The 18626-nt window shown below is 46.0% G+C and overlaps 1 protein-coding gene across 3 annotated transcripts; it reads right to left on the bottom strand.

The window, feature by feature from the left end:
• Positions 1-2317: 2317 nt before the first annotated feature.
• On the bottom strand, positions 2318-12147 carry mcm4 (minichromosome maintenance complex component 4). 3 transcript variants are annotated; one of them, XM_023843380.2, is made up of 17 exons: positions 12072-12147; positions 11572-11640; positions 11302-11466; positions 10747-10910; positions 10518-10619; positions 10234-10329; positions 10050-10145; positions 9066-9204; positions 8660-8880; positions 8089-8209; positions 7592-7851; positions 5726-6091; positions 5493-5620; positions 4983-5190; positions 3927-4155; positions 3125-3258; positions 2318-2577 (listed from the first exon to the last, which is right to left on the bottom strand). In XM_023843380.2, the coding sequence occupies exons 2-17, from the start codon at positions 11633-11635 to the stop codon at positions 2485-2487; spliced, it is 2586 nt and encodes an 861-aa protein (XP_023699148.1). In that variant the 5' UTR covers positions 11636-11640; positions 12072-12147; the 3' UTR covers positions 2318-2484. The 3 variants fall into 3 exon arrangements, with proteins under 3 accessions (XP_023699148.1, XP_023699149.1, XP_023699150.1); XM_023843381.2 differs by having other exon boundaries at positions 12033-12079; XM_023843382.2 differs by lacking the exon at positions 12072-12147 and adding an exon at positions 11902-11981.
• Positions 12148-18626: the final 6479 nt, after the last annotated feature.

Genomic DNA, 18626 nt, shown 5'->3' on the forward strand with positions numbered 1-18626 from the left:
AGCTGCCGCTAAGAAGTGGCAGCTGCCGCTACCTGCCTTGACGGGTGCCTGTGACGTCACTTTCTCCTGCCAGCTGCCTTTTTGGGACTGAACCCTTACTGGTTTGTAGTCGTAGACACGCCCATCGACCCACCCGCCTTATTAGCATATATTTGCATGATGTGAACTTGAAAACGAAAATGAAAAGTAGGAAACGAAAATGCTAAATGGAAAACGAAAAGTGCAGTAGATGGCGCTGTAACTCATTTGTGTTTGTCTTTTCATTTTTACAGCCTCAGTGCTGTTTGTGCTGAAAATGAAAATCCAAACGGGCACTTTGATTTCGGTTTATCCATTTTGAGTTTTCTTTTTAATATTGTCATAGATGTACCGATAAGCCTCAGAAAAGTAAATATGATGAAAAGATTTCATTTTCATTTTCATTTTAGCAGTTAATGTGCATGCTGTGAAGATAAAGCAAATGCAAAGTCGATATTGCTCTTTCTTTTACCGATTAGCGATTTCATTTTAATTATGACACTAAAATACCGCGAGTATATTGAAAATGAAAATGCAAAAGAGATAATGAAAAGACAAAGTGTTCTTTTAATTTTATACTTAATTTTTGCACAAATTACTCGTGCCTGAGTGGAAAATGAAAATGCAAATGGTGTTATTTTGATTTCTTTTTCATTTTTGCAGGATTTTTGCGCACAGACTATGGAAACTAAATGGCAAAGTGGAGATTGTATTTTCTTTTTATCATTTTCATTTTCATTTTATTTTTTGCAGAAAATACCTCCCATAGAACTCACACACTGGGTTAGAAGTTTGAATCCCAGCACTGCTCTGTGAGTGTAGAGTTAGCATGTTCTTTCCAGATTTCCAGATTTATCTCTGTAATATTTGTTGTACTAATTGTCATATTTACCCATTACCATTTGTATGTGTTATATGATTGTTGTATGTGGTACTGTATGTCTATTTGTCTTTTTGTGTACTTGTGTGTAACAATTTCCTCTGGAATAATGGTTTTCTGATTCGGATTATTTAATAAGTCATGTCATTTTTTATGCTTGTTTTGTCCTTGTAGGTGACCAAAGCACAACGATAATCACCACTAGTTACACCTGACCTTTATCCATGAGGTGTGATTGCGTGTGATTTGACTTGGTTTGCAATGCAGGACAGAATCTGGAGGCATTTTAATTGATGACGTATGTTACTGTCTGGGTTTTCTACAGTGATTTTCTTACCATCCATTGTTATATTACTTTGTAAAGCTTTTGTAAACTCTGAACAACTTGCACTGAGGAATCTGGAGCAGCCGTATTAGGTGGTAAGGTTATATATTTCAAAAATCAAGATTTCATGAAGTTGACTGCAACATTCACTTAATTTTTAAACTTTGTCTTGCATTTGGTCAGATAAATTAGGATAACCGGAGGGGGGGGAAAAAATAAATAAATCAACAAACACTAAAACCTCAGCCCGCGACGACCCCAGGCCAGGACCGTTGGAACTCCTCTCTGTAAACATTTGCATATGCCATTTTTGTAATCCTTCCTTTTTTGCATATATCCAGAACATGGATTGACACGCAGCTGCAGAATCACACCCCCCGAGTAGAAAATCACACCCAGAGCAGCGCCAATGCTGGACTGGCATTCCAAAGAGGGCGCTCGCTATCCTATGGCCACATCCTACCCCAAACATCCGATTGGCCGAGCAGCTGACAATTTGATGCCCATTAATAAATAGCTTTATTTACCTTTTCAAATGCCCCACAATGGCAATAACACTCCCCAATTATTAATTCAAACCGCAATACTGGCAGAACAACATTGTCATTCAGACAGTATTGCATTCCACTTTCATACAAGAAAGGACTTGACTCAACATTCTATTACACAGCACAGAAAGGGACTGCCATCAATCGAGTTACTCTTCATGGGGTACGGAGATCCCGCAATGTGCTCAGCAGCCATTCGCATTTGCACCATATCCGTACACCACATGGTTCATAGGTTTATAAGTAGTTTGATCCGAGAAGCATGTTCTGCTACAAATAAACGTTAGCACGTTTTTATCCACGGCTACGTACATTTTTGTTAAAGCTGGACAGCCCACTGGAGCAGTTGGGGGTTTCAGAGCCTTGCTCTGGGGCTCAGCAGTGACATCACACTACCAGACATGGGATTTGAACTGGCAACATTTGTATCACAAGCACAAATCAATCATCTGTAGTTTATGAATGAAAACTGCAGCAAGGTGCAAATGCCAGGTATGGATCTACCTGTACTATGGACAAAAGAACAAAACGGGCAAGACACTTCCATTTGACAAGAGTGACCCCAGACCTTTATCACACAACACATACATTTCCAATCGAAAGCACAAATCTCATACTATGTTTAGCAAATAACATAGGGAATAAAAAGCAGTGACACAAAGCAGGAGATACAATGAGCAAGAACTGCAACTGCAGGATTCATCTTCAATGAATTAGAGCAGGCGGACAGTCTTCCCAGTCACAGTCAGGTAGTCCTCGTCGGTCAGGGCACGGAGGGCCTCGTCGAACATGTCCTTCGTTATGGCCTGAGTAGAAAGGAACAGGAACAGGAACATAGTTATTATATGCCGTATTATGCAAGATGAAACAGCTAAGCAACTGGGCTAGCCTTAGCTTTAGTGGCGATTATCGTGAGATTGTACAGAGTAAATTACGCAAAATGATTTATAGCAAAGTAATGACAAGTCAACATATAGCTTAGTTATTCATAGCTAACTTAGCATTTTTGGGCGAGTCCATCAAACCTGACTGTCTCCTTTCAAGGTGCATCTGCATTGCTGTCGTGTTGTGGTGATAAATATTTAAGTTCTGCTTTGCAACACTGACAGACGACTGCATTTTCATTCATTCTAAACGTGGAGCGCTTCCACACAACTGAGGTTTTTGCTCTTTATCTGGACATCCATCTCCTGAGTCAGTCTTCCTTCCACCATATTGGCACGTAATCAAGAAGAGAGACTGAGGCTTTTGTAAAATCAAACAAACAGTCATGACGGCGATTCCCACGATTAGCCTTTCTGAACGCAATTCCCTCATAAATACAGCGGGTGGCAGTGCAGCGCTGACACGTACCACATCCGATTGGCCCCGGATGTCATCGAACAGCTGCTGGTACTTCATGGCGGGGGTTTTGCCCTTGGACTGGATGAGCTTCTTCAGGGCCAGTGCCAGCTCCTCTTTGCGTTTACGCGCCGTGGCACTCATTCCTGGCAGGGGGGACAGGTGGCAAAAGCAGGGGCACTTAGAGTACCTCAACCAAGGGTCAATGATGGATTTATAGTTGGTCTGGTCTGCTGAAGGAGGACGTGTCTACGACAGCTTTACGGAAACTCCCACAAGGGCCTGCAGTTCACTTCAACTATTATAATATAATCAACAAACCACCTCATATCTATCTGTACAAATAATTTATTCTAATGAGTAAATACAGCTGGCACTGTAAACATTCTGGTGTGGTGCAGTGCAGACCCTAACCATCACTATAGTACACCGTTTCTCAATCCGGTCCCCCAGGGACCCACAGCCGGTCCATGTTTTTGCTCCCTCTGAGCTCCCTGCCAGACAGTCCACATTTCTGCTCCCTCCCAGTTCTCGATAGGGTAGCAAAAACATGGACTGTCTGTGGGTCCCCGAGGACCAAATCGGGATAACGCTGCACTAGTTGGTGCACATAGACCAGGGGTGGGGAAACTGGTCCATGGAGAGCCGGTGCGGGTTTTTGGGATAACCTCTCAATCAGCCAATCACCGTGGGTCCCCAGGACTGGAGTTTTATTATTGGCTGATTGCGAGGTCTTCCCAAAAACCTACACCGGCCCTCCATGGAACAGGTTCCCCGCCCCTGACAGACTCACAGCAGCCTGCTGTCGGCATACCTGTGGTCAGGATTGCTATGTCCACGAAGCCGGTGCGGGGATCGGTGGCGGACTGCTTCAGGGCTTCCCGGTGCAGCCTCTTGGCCTCCTCCACGTCAATGTTTTCCACTTTCTCAGAGAAGCGCACCTTGGCGTGAGCCTCGGCCAGCCTAATGAGGGACTCGAGCTGCCGGGGGTAGGCGGACACCATGCCACGCCCACTGCCGATCTTCCTCATGTCCACATAGGCCTGTAACAGCAAGAGGAACTTCAATGCATCGACCGATCAACTGATACTCGTATGCTGCAATATACGCTAATCAGGGGCCAGAGATGCCAATTTCAGGTCCAGAAAGTAAAAATCCAGGCCATGATTTACTTTCAACCAACCAGTTGAGCATAAAGAGTCACAGTCACAGAGTACTCAACTGGTTGGTTGAAACAAAATCTTGGTCTGGATTTTTACTTTCTGGACCTGAAATTGCCATCGTTTAGAGCAGGGGTCTCCAACTCCGGTCCTGGAGAGCTACTATCCAGTCGGTTTTCTATCCTTCCCGGCTTCTGATGAGCCACACCTGTTCTCAGGTAAATACCAGGAGCAGGTGTGGCTCATCAGAAGCCAACTGAGGTGGAAAGTTCAGGTCCGGAAAGCACAAATCCAGACCAGTCACAATCACAGTCAATCACTATTCAACTGGTTGGCCGAAGCAAATCCTCGGTCTGGATTTGTGCTTTCCGAACCCAAACTTTCCACCTCTGTCTGTAATGGATTACTTCTGTGAGTAACTTCCCTAACACTGTCTATGGGGAAATTGTGTAGTTATCACCTATCCCATCATACGCTCTCTGAGACAGACATATACAGGTGAGAACATGGTTTGGGGTAGGGGTACTGTGTCAGTGTGTCCCTGGAGCAATCGGAGGTCAAGGGTCTTGCTCAAGGGCCCAACGGTGATATCAGTCTGCCGAGGCTGGGACTTGAACCAGCCATCTACAGACCACAGACACTGGGTCCCATCCTGCAGAACCACATACCACCTCCACATGAGTATAGACCGAGAAGTTAGCGTGTAACACCTCAATAAGTGCCTGGCTGGCCTCCTCGCTCAAACGGGGGCTGATGTAAGTGCGAGCATAAGCAATGTAGTCCTTCAGCACAGCCATATCCAGGAACTCCTCCTCCAGCTGCTCCTCGCTCTGGTAATACAGGGACACCAAGTGGTGGGCCAGGCGCCGGTCGTAGGCCTCGTCCTGAGGATCCAGCATCAGGAAGATCAGGTCGAACCTGTGAGAGGAGCACATGGCAGTGACGGCTAAATGACGCTCCATGAACCATCTTCTGTATTTTGTGACCCCACTAGAGGGCACTCTTGGTTTGCTTTAGTGCATGGATTGAGCCCTTTTTTGAACAGAGGGCACCATCTAGTGGTGTCAGAAAATACAGCAATTGGTTCATAAAGCATCATTTGGCCAACACATGATGCACTGAGCAGGTTTAGAGGAGCACTTTTAAAGATCAGCATGGCAGCAGAAAGTATGCAAGCCGGGGTAAGAAGTATGCAGAAGGTGCTGGCAGGAGACACTGACCTGGACAGCAGGGTGTGGGGGAGCTGGATGTTTTCGATTGTGGTCTTTTTGGGATTCCACTGAGACTCCACCGGATTAGCTGCAGCCAAGATGGACGTCCGGGCATTCAGCTGACAAATGATTCCTGCCTGAAGAGCCAAAATGCATTTGTTAGAAGTTGACAAAGGTCACATTTTCCCCGGGGGGCTGCAGCTGTGATGCAACCCCTGCCATGCCCCCAGACACCGGCCTACCTTGGCGATGGACAGGGTTTGTTGCTCCATAACCTCGTGCAGCACGGAGCGGGTGCTGTCGCTCATCTTGTCAAACTCGTCGATACAGCAGATGCCGTTGTCACTGAGCACGAGCGCGCCAGTCTGCAGGACCAGCTGCCGGGTCTCGGGGTCCTTCATAACGTAGGCGGTGAGGCCGACGGCACTCGAGCCCTTGCCCGACGTGTACTGGCCGCGTGGCACCATGTTATGCACGTACTGGAGCAGCTGCGACTTGCTGGTGCCGGGGTCGCCGCACAGGAGGATGTTGATCTCGGCCCGGAAGCCTCCGCGGCCCGTCTGGCTGAAGTCCTTCCGCGTCCCGCCGAACAGCTGCAGCAGGATGCCCTGGAAACAGAACCAACGGGAGATGACAAGCAGAACGTCACCTAGAGACTGCTGGCAGGTCAAGATGGTGGCGACACCAAGTAGTGTCAAGAATACTTTCGACAGCACGACATTACGTTGGAATGCAGCGAAACACTAACAGGAGGCAATTTAACGGAGCAGTTTTGAGGAAGCCAAAATGTAGGGGGGGGGGGTTTAAACATCAAGAGTAGCATTTAAATGAGGAAAAAGGGGTACAGATTAACTTGCATTATAAGAAGGTCAAGAATTTCACAGGCAGGTGCGAATTAATAATAATTTGCATTTTGATGTACGAGACCACCGAGTAATCGAGCTCCAGTACAGCCTTCTTTAGCTACCTGTGGGTCCGGTTTTGTCATTCTCATTAAGTTCTGCTTTCTCACTGCTACAATGAATACTTTTGTCCCCCCCGTTTCACCCCAACCACTTCAAATATCCAATTCAGCAGAAAGGAACAAGTTTCAATATTTGGAGATAAGCCAAGTTCAGGAAGAAACTCTGGAATCATGTGCTCAATATCGTTAAATTCACACATTACCGTACTTTTTCCTGATACAGAACACTAATTTATTGAACCTCTTCAACAAATAGATTAATTTGAAGGCAGATCCTGCCTAGCTTCTAACATCTGGAATCCCCGGTTGTACACTTGCCAGCAACAGCAAGAGTCAACATGCACTCAATACCCAGCCTGCTTATTAAACTGACAGACCAAGAACCCAACAGTGTACGTCTGGCTAACACATATTTTACCAACTACTGCAGAGAAGAGATTAAACTATTGGGTGACAAAATTAGGTGGCACAGCAGAGTACGAAAGAGGAGAGAAGCGTGGGCAGATAGAGAAGATAAAGGGAAATGCAGTATGTGGGAGTATTAACTAAAGGTACTTCGAAGTAGAGCGGAAACTATAGTCAAAGACGTCACAGACATGTCCATATAAATACAAGTCCTGTTTGGCTTAAACAGAACATATTAATTCCAATAACACAAACAGGAACTGTACAAGCCACCCAAAAAAAAAAACACGGAACATTACTCCCAACATGTGTAAATAATGGAGACTGGAAACAGAGGTCCTTGTATAGAAGTACAGACCTCTCCATGTACAAACAAGATCATACAAATGCTACACATTAGCCTGGAGCAGACCCAACGCTGTAACGCTTGAGGGCTGTTTTACCGTTTGATCTGATTCAAAACAAACACGCCATAGATAGAGGAGAAAAAAAATAGAAAACCGCTATAAGGAGTTTATAATTTATTCTTCCTCTTCAGCGAGATTGCCCAATACCCCTCTGCCTTATTAACATGACAAGCAGATGAGTCAGAAATGAATTTCTGAATTCAGGCTGAATTTTTAGCCGTTATGAGCACTCAGCGTATCCAAAACCACCTGCCAAACTCTCAGATTTTCAGCACGGAATGATTAACTGTGGAATATTCCTTCCTGAATATGAGCGAGCGAGGGAGGGTCACCTTCTTGATGTCCTCGTGCTCGTAGATGCTGGGAGCGAGCGCGGAGGACAGGCGCTCGTAGACGTCGGGCTTGGCCGCCAGCTCCCGCAGGATTCGCACCCGCTCCTCGGTGAAGAGCTTCTCCTCGGCCTGCTCATCCAGGTCGTGCAGCCTCTTCTCATCCGTCTTGCGGAAGTGGATGGCGTCTATGTGGGTCCTGTAGACGGACTTCACGTTGCTTTGCCGAGGGTTCAGCCTCGTGGGCATTGCCCTGTAGATACCTAGAAAATAGGGGGCAATGTATCTATATCTCTATATCTATATATCTATATCTATATCTATAGAGGCACCCAAGGGATTTGAACCAACAACGTATAAGATATGGACATAAAACCTTAATCCATTGCATTATATTAAATCTATCACCTGATGGAGTACAAACTGGCAGTCTTCATTCAAACACGACCATCTTCAGAGCTGATCAACGGATCCCTCCAACCCCAGAGGGAAGGTCTCACCTGTGATGTTCACTCTGTCCCCAGGCTGAACCTTGTCCACCAGGTCATTGTGGGCGTACACCACGGTGGTGTGGGGCGTCTGTCCGGCCGGCATGTCCTCGGGGGACTCCTGCAGCTTGATCTGGGGACGAAGACGGCCTGGACGTCACCGGAGCACAGGAGGCTCCACAAATCCACGAAGGAGCTTTAATTCCACATTTTTCTCAGGAATATCTGCTTTAGGCCACACGACGGAAAAAGTGACACGTACTACAAGCAGCACTTCTCAGGGTTACAGCTGCTTTCTAATCAAGTTAAAACCAGGAGTCTCCAACTCCGGTCCTGGAGAGCTACCATCCAGTAGGTTTTCTATCCTACTTGGCTTCTGATGAGTCACACCTGCTCCTGGTATTTACCTGAGAACAGGTGTGGCTCATCAGAAGCCGGGTAGGATAGAAAACCTACCGGATGGCAGCTCTCCAGGACCGGAGTTGGAGACCCCTGGTTTTCTTTAGATCAATCCCTGCAGTAAAGCCAGACCTTTGACCACAGGTGCCCAGCCCCTACTCGCTCGCCTCGCCCCCCATCTCACCATCTGCTTGTCAGAGAAGGCCGAGCGGTTGTGGATGAGCGCCATGCTGTGGGTGGTGTTGCAGCTGCGGCAGACGGCGGGCTCGGCGATGCGCCCGCGGTCGACCTCCACGCGCGTTGAGAAGGCACACACCTGGCAGCGGAAGAAGGCCTCCTGCATCTCGGGGATGAGCTGCGAGGTGCGGATGACCATGCCGCTGATGGTGATCAGCTGGTCGATATCTGAGGAAGCGGGCGGCGAGCCAGGTCAAGGCACGGGCTCGAACCCACGTCACCATCTTCAGCATGAACCTGCGTCTAACGCCCGCCATCACCAGCCCCCCGAGGAACCCCACTCCATAAGGTCAAAAGCCACCTTGATCCAAGCTTTCATCACGATACCATGTGACACCATGGTCAGCACTCGCCTTCAGGGTTGAGGTTCCTCATGTTCCTCGTCTTGACGGCGCTGTAGGGCCGCACCTGGATCTGATGCTCCAAGATGGAGTCGGGGAATCGCTCAAAGAAGAGCTCGTTCACGGCCATGTCGAAGGTCGGGATGACTTCCTGTGACGCAACAAACCCCACAAAAAGTTACAGGAAGTATGGTCAAGATTCACGAAGCAGGATCTCTTACTTAGCCAGATAACTTGTCGGATTTAAGGTACCCCAGCTTAAATCGACTTTCTTCATTCATTTATATATAAGCCAGGACTACCTTAATTCCAAAAAGTTATCTGGCTTAGTGTGCTGTAAATGTAGACAATATAGTTTGCTGTAGGATGAACAGATCTGGCAGTGCAGACGTGCGATGTAAAATTGGGTAGGTGGTACAGTGCGAGTAGCGACAACACTTTTTTCACAAGGTATTTAACTTTAATTTATCATATCTGCTCTGTACCAGTGTTATTTACAAAGCTTAAAAGCAAACAAAAATTTTATTCATGTGTGTTTCAATATTCCATGCTAATAGCTTATCTTCTTCATGAGGTGTATGTGTATTAATCTATGGTCAGGCCAAGACTATGATGTGCTATAAAACTGACAGAATTTCAATTAAATTGTCTTTATTTGTATGACAATTTATCGTCAACTAAAATTTCATTCCAGCCCCAATATATACTTGCCCAATAGAACCATCTAGAAGTGATTTACAATCCTACCAGTTCAGGTTGTTTTGCATTACGTCAAGCCATAATTAAGGTGATCTAAAACACCTCTATTTTTCTTGGAATGTAAATATTTTTGGCTTAAAAACGTCAGTCTTTATGCTGCGGTAATTCACAGCAGTTCAGCGGTAGCAGTGAAAGTCCAACAGACCGTTGGCATTAACTGACCCCCCCACCAAATAACCCTGCTGGACTGCCATCCCATGTCCCCGCGACACGGCAGACGAGGCGACGCCAGTGTACCTGGGGGTAGCTGATGAGCTGCCTGTAGAGATCAGCGTCGAAAGCCTGCAGGTGGCCGCAGTTGACGTTCAGCACGGGCTCCCCGACCACGTTGATCTGTGAGGGATCACGGGAGACGAAAGGGTCACGCTTACGGATACGTGGTCGGGCGGCGGCTACAGTCGGGGCCAAACGGGGGCCCCACCTCCTCCAGCTTCTGCATGTACAGGGGCTCGTTGAGGTCCAAGCCGGCATTCTCGTCCTCGGTGGAGGTGGGGTCGATGAACCGCTGGAGGAACCGCTGCAGGCCAACAAGCAGATTATCACCACAGGAGATAAGTACCAGTCCGGCTTCGCAAGTGATACACCTAATCTGGTAATACGATCTCATAACTTGATAACATTCTCCGGATACGGCTGCAATGGTTTTACTGGCCACTTAAGACACAAGCTTTTTCCCTCTGGCAGACATCAAGCTTGATGAATTACCTGGAACTTCTCCTTGCAGGTCCCCACGTTGACGTCTGTGCCCCAGATGACCAGCTTCTGGCCCACAGACTGCTCACTGGCGTGGGCCTCCTCTCCAGCAGCCTGAAGGACGAGACGTTAACAGCTCTGTCGTCAGTGCTCGCACCCCAGCAGGAGCCCGTCTCACTGCAGCAGTGTTCACAGTGTCCCTGCCCCCCCCCTCCTCCCCCGAAACGGCGCATCCACCCACCCGGTCTGAGTGCAGGTCGACCTGCCGGGCCTTGCGGACGGAGCCCAGATCGGGTCGCTGCCGGGCCTGAGTACCGCGGATGCCACTGCGGGGGGTTCCCTCGACCCTGGAGCTAGGGGTGCCGTACGTGAGGGGGGAGCTGACGTCAATCTCACTGGGGGGGGCTGTAAACACACAGGGAGCCAAGGTCACTGACAGACTCACAACCGGGCAAGAAAACTACAGACAAAGACAGTGATGAACCATACAGCTAAAAATATTTACTATGCTAATCGGCGGCCTGACAAGTGGACAGTGCCCACCCCAACAGATTATCTGGCCACCCCCAGTTCAACTTTTACTGAGAAATTCTGAATTATTCAATCCGCACGGTTTATACCGTTATGTGTCAAAGTTTAGCATGTAAAAGAGCCATCGATGCTGTTCTAAGGAAACACAGAACTCACATAACATTCATTGTCCTCAATATTATTGTAATCCACTCGTCTGTTTCCAATACCAGCAGGCAGCAAACGCTGTTAAATTTCTGCACATTAACTGCACATTAAGCAGCACCTGAGCGCCGAGAGCGGACCGGGCTGGAGAACAGCGAGGTGTCGTGGCGTGCGGGACTGCGCATGTCCGTGGCCGGGGAGGTCGGCATGGGCTGCAGGTCGCCCGTGGAGGTGTCATCGGTCCGGCGGCGCTGGGACGGGGGAGACCTGACATCGTCGCTCCTGGCTGCATATGCAAAAGGGGGCTTAGTGGTCTGGCTCACCACACCATCCATCCCACATGTCCACAGATCGAAACTGAGTTTCTAAAAACAGAAACACCGCCACTTACGGGTCTGCGGGTTGCTGCGTCTCCCGCGTTTGCCCTTACTCGGCGTCGAAGAAGGTGAAGACATGATCGCTGCCAAAATAAAATCCAAAAATCATAAATCGTGCTACATAACGGTCAAGTACACAATAAAAGGAAGCATACAACAAATATGTACTTTCACATCAGCGCGCCCGAGACAAAGTATTAGTGCATCGCGCTATACATCCTGTAATGAACAACACTCCAAATAACAGCTTATCAGGCGCATCCGTACTGAAAACTTACAAGTAAAAAAAAACCATGACACGATCTAAAACTAAACAATTACACAATGAAATTTAAGCACAGTACCGTAAGTGAACTTATATTAATATATTGTATTAACATTAGGCTACCAAATTGAACGCATAGATTAAACTTTCAGCGACCACTTCTAAATCGTACCGCGGCCGTATATATATATAAAAAAAAAACTAACATACACTTATATTAGTGAAGGAAAAACAAAACGCAATCCGTACCTTCCTATCCACAAGTCTATGCAGAAGCTACTAAATAAGCGCGCGAAATGTGTCCGTGACGTAGATTTCGCGGGGTTTCGACAATAGACGATACTGTTTTGTTATGCGTCCAACAGGGTGATTCCCGAAAAATAAGAATTGTATCTTTTAGAAAAGACTAAAGTACTTCAACATGAGATAATATAACAGTAAACATATTTAGGTATTATTTTGTATTTTTGTTTCAAAATCATGCCACGTTTTGTTATGAGTGTGTTTATTGATACGTTTACTTAAATAACCCCTATATGCTGTTGGTTTATTCCAAAAGTTCGCGGCAAAAACCGGAAGCCCGGTATAATGAGCCAAGCAGTTTTTAGTAGTTCGAAAAACCAGAAGTAGCTGGAAGTGTCCTCACTGACATGGATTACCTGGTTGCCGTAATATGAATGTATTGTCTTTTATATTGGTCGGGGCTTTCTGAGATTCGACTGTTTTTCATTCGTTATATTTTATGTACTATTTTGTGGTTTGTGATTTATTTTTAGCAATAAAGATGACACAGATAATCACCGAGGTAATGCACGAGAAGTCCTGTTCTTTAAAGTTTGGCTGTTAGTTCTTCATTACACAACAGAGACTGTCTTGCGAAAACAAAGCAAAGAGATAAATATATTAATATTAAACACATTGATCCAGTGTTCTTGCGTCCCTATTCCTTTGCGTCACATGCAGTTTATTCATCGATTGATCCCCGATTTCTCCTATAATTGGCTTATAAGTCTTGGCAGAATGCCTGCCATCACTTTTAAAAGAGAAACTCATCAAAAAGTTAAATGCATAATGATGGTCTGAATGTAAAAAATAGTTTATAATTTAACACAGATTCATTCTAGAATTAGAATTTGCCTGTGTAAAAGATAAGAACAGGGTATCATTAGGGTACACTATATAGCTGTATCACATATAAAATATATCCAGGCACATTATTTTTGCAAATGGATGTAGAATGGGTTCCACAGAGTAACTGTCCGAACTTTACTGTCCGAGGTAGAGGATCACCAAAAGATACTATGTTGTAGTACTTTGATCTGTCGGTGCGACAAAAAATTTAGAATGGCGGTGTGTGGCTGCCTCTGACAAGCCGGACAATGACAGAAATAAAAATAATAATAATAAAATCGGAGGCGAAAAAATTATATTAGTGGTGGACCCCTGACAGGGACACTCTGATTTGGCCGTCAGGTCGGGTGCAGTAATTGGAGAGAGACACGGATGGGACATGGGACACAGACACAGCGGAGGCGGGTATATGCAGTAACCGAGATGCGGGAGGGTGACGTCGGACCATCAGGACACCATCCGCCCCTGCGGCTCCCGTCATACGAAGCACATTAATTACCACTAGGGGGTGCATATCCTCACAGAAACCGTAATGGACCTACAGATTCAGTCTGTCGATGAGCTCAGGACCATGAATGTACGCTTGGGGGGAATCAGAGGGACTTTGGACGAAATGTGCTCTTTGTTAAAAGAATCAGTCAAAGAGCCTGTGTCTGTCTTACATTGATCTGCACACATTCTCCCTCCAATGGCGGTTCGGGGGGGGGGCTTGTGTCGTTAGGCTATGTCGCGCAGGACACAGCATGCTAGTATGATCTGCACACCTTTGCCTGGTGGTATAACAGAATGCCACGCGACATGTCCAAACACAGCCACCTGGCGCTGTACCACTGAATGCGCTGCTCCGTGCTCCCCACTGAACCAGTGTTCCTCTTCACTGCGTGGGAGGTGCTATGAGGTTAACAGCCAGTGCTTCCGTCTCCTTTGAGCGCCACTGGGACATACCAGCCGAACATCTGACATACATCTCAAAGTACTAAAAATATGTGTATATTCAACATACCAATCTGCCATCCACCCCAAAGGGCCCCAACCTCAAGGTTATGTCCTACCCTGCCATTTCATAAAGTAGAAGCATCATGCATGAATCCAGGCCAACGTGCAACAACATTTGCCAAAACCAGGTTGACGTTATAGGTGAGTTGCACACTGATGGAATGAAACTTCATTCTCTGATGGTGCTTTAAAGTAGTCATCATAATGCATTAAACTGCATTCATAAAATATTATAAACATGCCTATAATTATTTATAAAAAGGCATAATACTCCTTTTAAGTCCTGTAAGTTGTGAGATGGGGTCGCCTTGGATTGGATGTGTTTGTCCAGCACATGCCACAGATGCTTGATCAGATGGAGATCTAAGGAATTTGGGGGCCAAATCAACACCTTGAACTCTTTGTCATGTTCCTCAAACCGTTCCTGAACAATCTCTGCAGTGTGGCAGGGGCGCATTAACCTGATGAAATTGGTCACTGCCACTGCGGAATACCATTGCCATGAAGGGGTGAACTTGGTCTGCAGCAACGTTTAGGGAGGTGGTACGTGTCAAAGTAACATCCACATGAATGCCAGGACCCAAGGTTTCCCAGCAGAATTATACCCAGAGCATCACACTGCCTCCGCAGGCTGGCCTTCTTCCCATAATGCATCCTGGTGCCATCGCTTCCCCAGGTAAACAACACACACACACACACACACGTCCACATGATGTATCAGAAAACATGACCCATCAGGCTAGGCCACCTTTCATTGTTCCATGGTCCCTGATGGACACTCATGTGCCCATTGTAGCCGCTTTTGGCAATAGACAGGGGTCAGCATGGCTGACTAATCTGCAGCAGCACAGCCCAATCTGCAGCAAGTTGCTATGCACTGTATGTCCTGACTCCTTTCAATCACAGCCAGCAGTAACTTTTTCAGCAATCTGTACTACAGTAGCTCTCTTGTGGGACTGAACCAGACTGGCTGGTCTTCACTCCCCATGTGCATCAGTGAGCTTTGGGCTGTTTGCTCCGTAAGCAAACTATCCAGACTGATCGGGATGACGGTCTTAATGTATGAGTCTCTCAAAGCACTTTTTGGGCACATGAACAATGGTGGTAGATTACAGACAGGTGGTGAAAGCAGCTTGATATGGGGAGAAATTGAAAATGCTGGTAAATGATTGTTAGTTGCTTGGGCATAATTGGTCAGATATATCGTTTTTCAGATTCAGCTGACTGAATAAAGTTATGGGTGATGTTACTTTTCATATACAACCGGGTGATTTCAATTTTGAGGACGTCACTGCACTACGTCTTCACTCCTGCAGATGTCACTGTTTGCTCGTTTGAAAGCAAGTGAACAGCCTGCGCTCGGAAGGCTGTAGGTGATTCCATTATTGCTGTTATAGAGACGTGCATGAGTCCTGAGTGTTTGTGGAGCACAGCAAAGTTTTAAAGAATGCCTAGATTCTATATTCCATATTGCATTAAAATGTGTCATAGTGATTTTAGCTACCATAGTGGTGTGTGATATGAAAGGAATCGCCATGATCTGTTTGATAGGCATAATAGATCTGCATGCAGCTGTGTTTGCTGTTTGGCTCATACGTGCAACGAAGTGCATTTTTTGTTAGATACATATGCACATTCACGGATGAGCCGGTATTCATAAGCATCACTCCTAAGACTGATGATGATTTCTGTTGGAACATACTCTTTGACAGGTAGAGAAAAAGGGTTCTAAATGTAAACCATGCTTGAAGCACATTATGGACAGTTTGCAATCACTCTCGGGTTTAAAAATAGCGCCCACATTGATAACTCTGGAATGGAATTTCCAGGCGCTTCGCTATTTCCTGCTCTAAGAGGCTTTATGAATATGGTCACATTTCCTGTGAATTTTTCTGGTACGCGGCCAGTGACTGCATAATAATTAAGCTTATAAGGGTCAGTGAAGCTGACCGCGTGTCAGAACCTGAAGCAGGCAGACTGAGGTGAAGGTGAAGTTCTGTGCTGTCAGACCTCAAGGCTTTTTCTCAGACCGCTGAAGGTTATGGGGTGTGAAACTGCATTCAACAAGCAGATTTACTGTGTTTGTCATTTGTACATACATGACATATTTATATTTAAACCTACTGCATATTTAAAACACTTGCATTTTTTTTAAATAGTAAATGTAAAAACAACCTTACCTCTTGCACCAGATTTCACGTGCCAAGACATTTTGTTACTTGGCTGAATTATTTTATTAGTTCTGCTGCAAGTCTTGCTAAATTCAGGTTGCTGGCCAACTACTGAAATTTTGTATCATGTCGTCATCACATTATTGCAACTTTAACACCATTTACACCAAAAATGAAGTCATAAATGTACAATTATCACCCGCCTGCTTTCACTTTGTGGATAAAAGACCAAATTAAGACCATTGAGGTCTGTGATTTGCCTGGGTAAATATAGGTATAGACTCTTTAAGATTACTCAGCAAAACTACTGTTGTGTAGAATTTTCTGTTTACTTGCTTGGGAAGATTCCAGAATATTCTGACCAAGTTGTCATGCGTTTATGTTGAACACCACACCTCTCCGCTCTATTGGTGAGAGCCTCAGCGCCCACCTCTCTTTGACCCAAAGGAATCCACTAGACCTGCCGTCTGGATTGGCTGTTACATAACACAGCCCCCCTCAGCGGATCCCTCCCACACTGCAAAGAGACCCAGGAGCATTCCAAGCAGTTACCTCCCCCAAAGCTGCATTCTCTGCAGCGATTGGTCATCCTTTCACAGAAAATGCCCCAGAGGCTCTATTAAATATCAGCTTGTTGATGTTTTTAAAGGCCTGCAAAGCTGTAAGTGGCTGCTGCCCTTTCAGCTCTACTACAGACTCTCTCTCTCACACACACATACGTGTTGGTATGCCTATCTAAATTGGGACCATCCATTCATTTATATGAGAAAAACCCTAATCCAAATCATGACAGCCTTAACCCCTATCCAGCCCTAACCTTAACCATAAGTAGCCAATCAAAATAAAAGCGTTTTGTCATTTTTACTTTTTTGATTGCATTCACAGATTTTTTTTTATAAAATTGAGGTTATCCCAATTTTTAGTTTTTCGACTGCAATCACAGATTTTTGAGGGGACCTGAAAAATGGTCCCCACAACATCAAAATAACAGGTTTTTATTACATTGTGGGGGACATTTGATCCCCACACACGCACACAATTACGTTGTGTGTACAGACACAGAAATCACACTAACTGCTACAAACATAAAGATATACAGCTTACTGGTACATTATTATCTTTGTGGATACGTTCATAAGCACCTCCCACTACCTTTGCCTTATTCAGAAACACACATTGGTATATCTTACTTCCATGAACAGTCATACATAGAAAACAGACACATAGAAATCCTACAATTCCATCTGAAGTGCCATCTTGTCAGATTCTCTTGCCTTGCTGTCCTACATGACAGGACACTGGTTTAGATATCAGGGATATTGACCAGGCCTGGGCAAATCTTTAATGATTATTTTCTCGTCCCATGAGATGGTACAGAAATAGACTTGTTAGATTTTACTATGCATTTATTGTAAATTCACAAAAAGATTTGTGAGAAAATCGATTAGTTATCTTGGAATTGAACAGCTTTAATTATATTTTACTAATCGGTTGGGCCAGTAAATACAGCAGACTGCGGCCCAGGTCTGACCTTGCTGACCTCACTTGTTTACCTGGGGATGGAGCCAGGATGCACTTTGGGAAGAAGGCAAGCCGGCGGAGGCAGTATGGGAAACCTTGGGTCCTGGCATTCATGTAGATCTTATTTTGACATATACCACCTACCTAAACACTGCTGCAGACTGAGCACATTCCTTCCCCGATGATAGTTGCTTCTTTCATCAGGATAATGCACCCTGCCACATTGTAGATTGTTCAGGAACGGTTTGAGGAACATGACAAAGAGTTGAAGGTGTTGACTTGGCCTCCAAATTCCCCAGGTCTCAACCCAATCGAGCATCTGTGGGATGTGCTGGACAAACAAACCCAATCCGAGGAGGTTCCACCTGGCAGCTTACAGGAGGCAAAGGATCTGCTGCTAACGTCAGATACCACAGGAGACCTTCAGAGGTCTTGTAGAGTCCAGATACCACAGGAGACCTTCAGAGGTCTTGTAGAGTCCAGATACCACAGGACACCTTCAGAGGTCTTGTAGAGTCCAGATACCACAGGACACCTTCAGAGGTCTTGTAGAGTCCAGATACCACAGGAGACCTTCAGAGGTCTTGTAGAGCCCAGATACCACAGGAGACCTTCAGAGGTCTTGTAGAGTCCAGATACCACAGGAGACCTTCAGAGGTCTTGTAGAGTCCAGATACCACAGGAGACCTTCAGAGGTGTTGTAGAGTCCAGATACCACAGGACACCTTCAGAGGTCTTGTGGAGTCCAGATACCACAGGACACCTTCAGAGGTCTTGTGGAGTCCATGACTCCCCGGGTAAGAGATGTTTTGTAGCAAGAGGTGGACCTGCACAACTATCGTGGTGGCGAAGGTGGGCCCAGGTGGTCCTCAGCCCACCCACAAAGCCTTCACAATGAGCGATACAACACGATAAAGCGATTGTGTCTGACAGGTATGTGTGTGCATGATTAGAGCAATCAGAGGGAAAGGGCTGTTTAGAGGCA

This window comes from Paramormyrops kingsleyae, chromosome 4 (assembly GCF_048594095.1).
Source record: "Paramormyrops kingsleyae isolate MSU_618 chromosome 4, PKINGS_0.4, whole genome shotgun sequence".
Taxonomy (NCBI): Eukaryota; Metazoa; Chordata; class Actinopteri; order Osteoglossiformes; family Mormyridae; genus Paramormyrops; species Paramormyrops kingsleyae.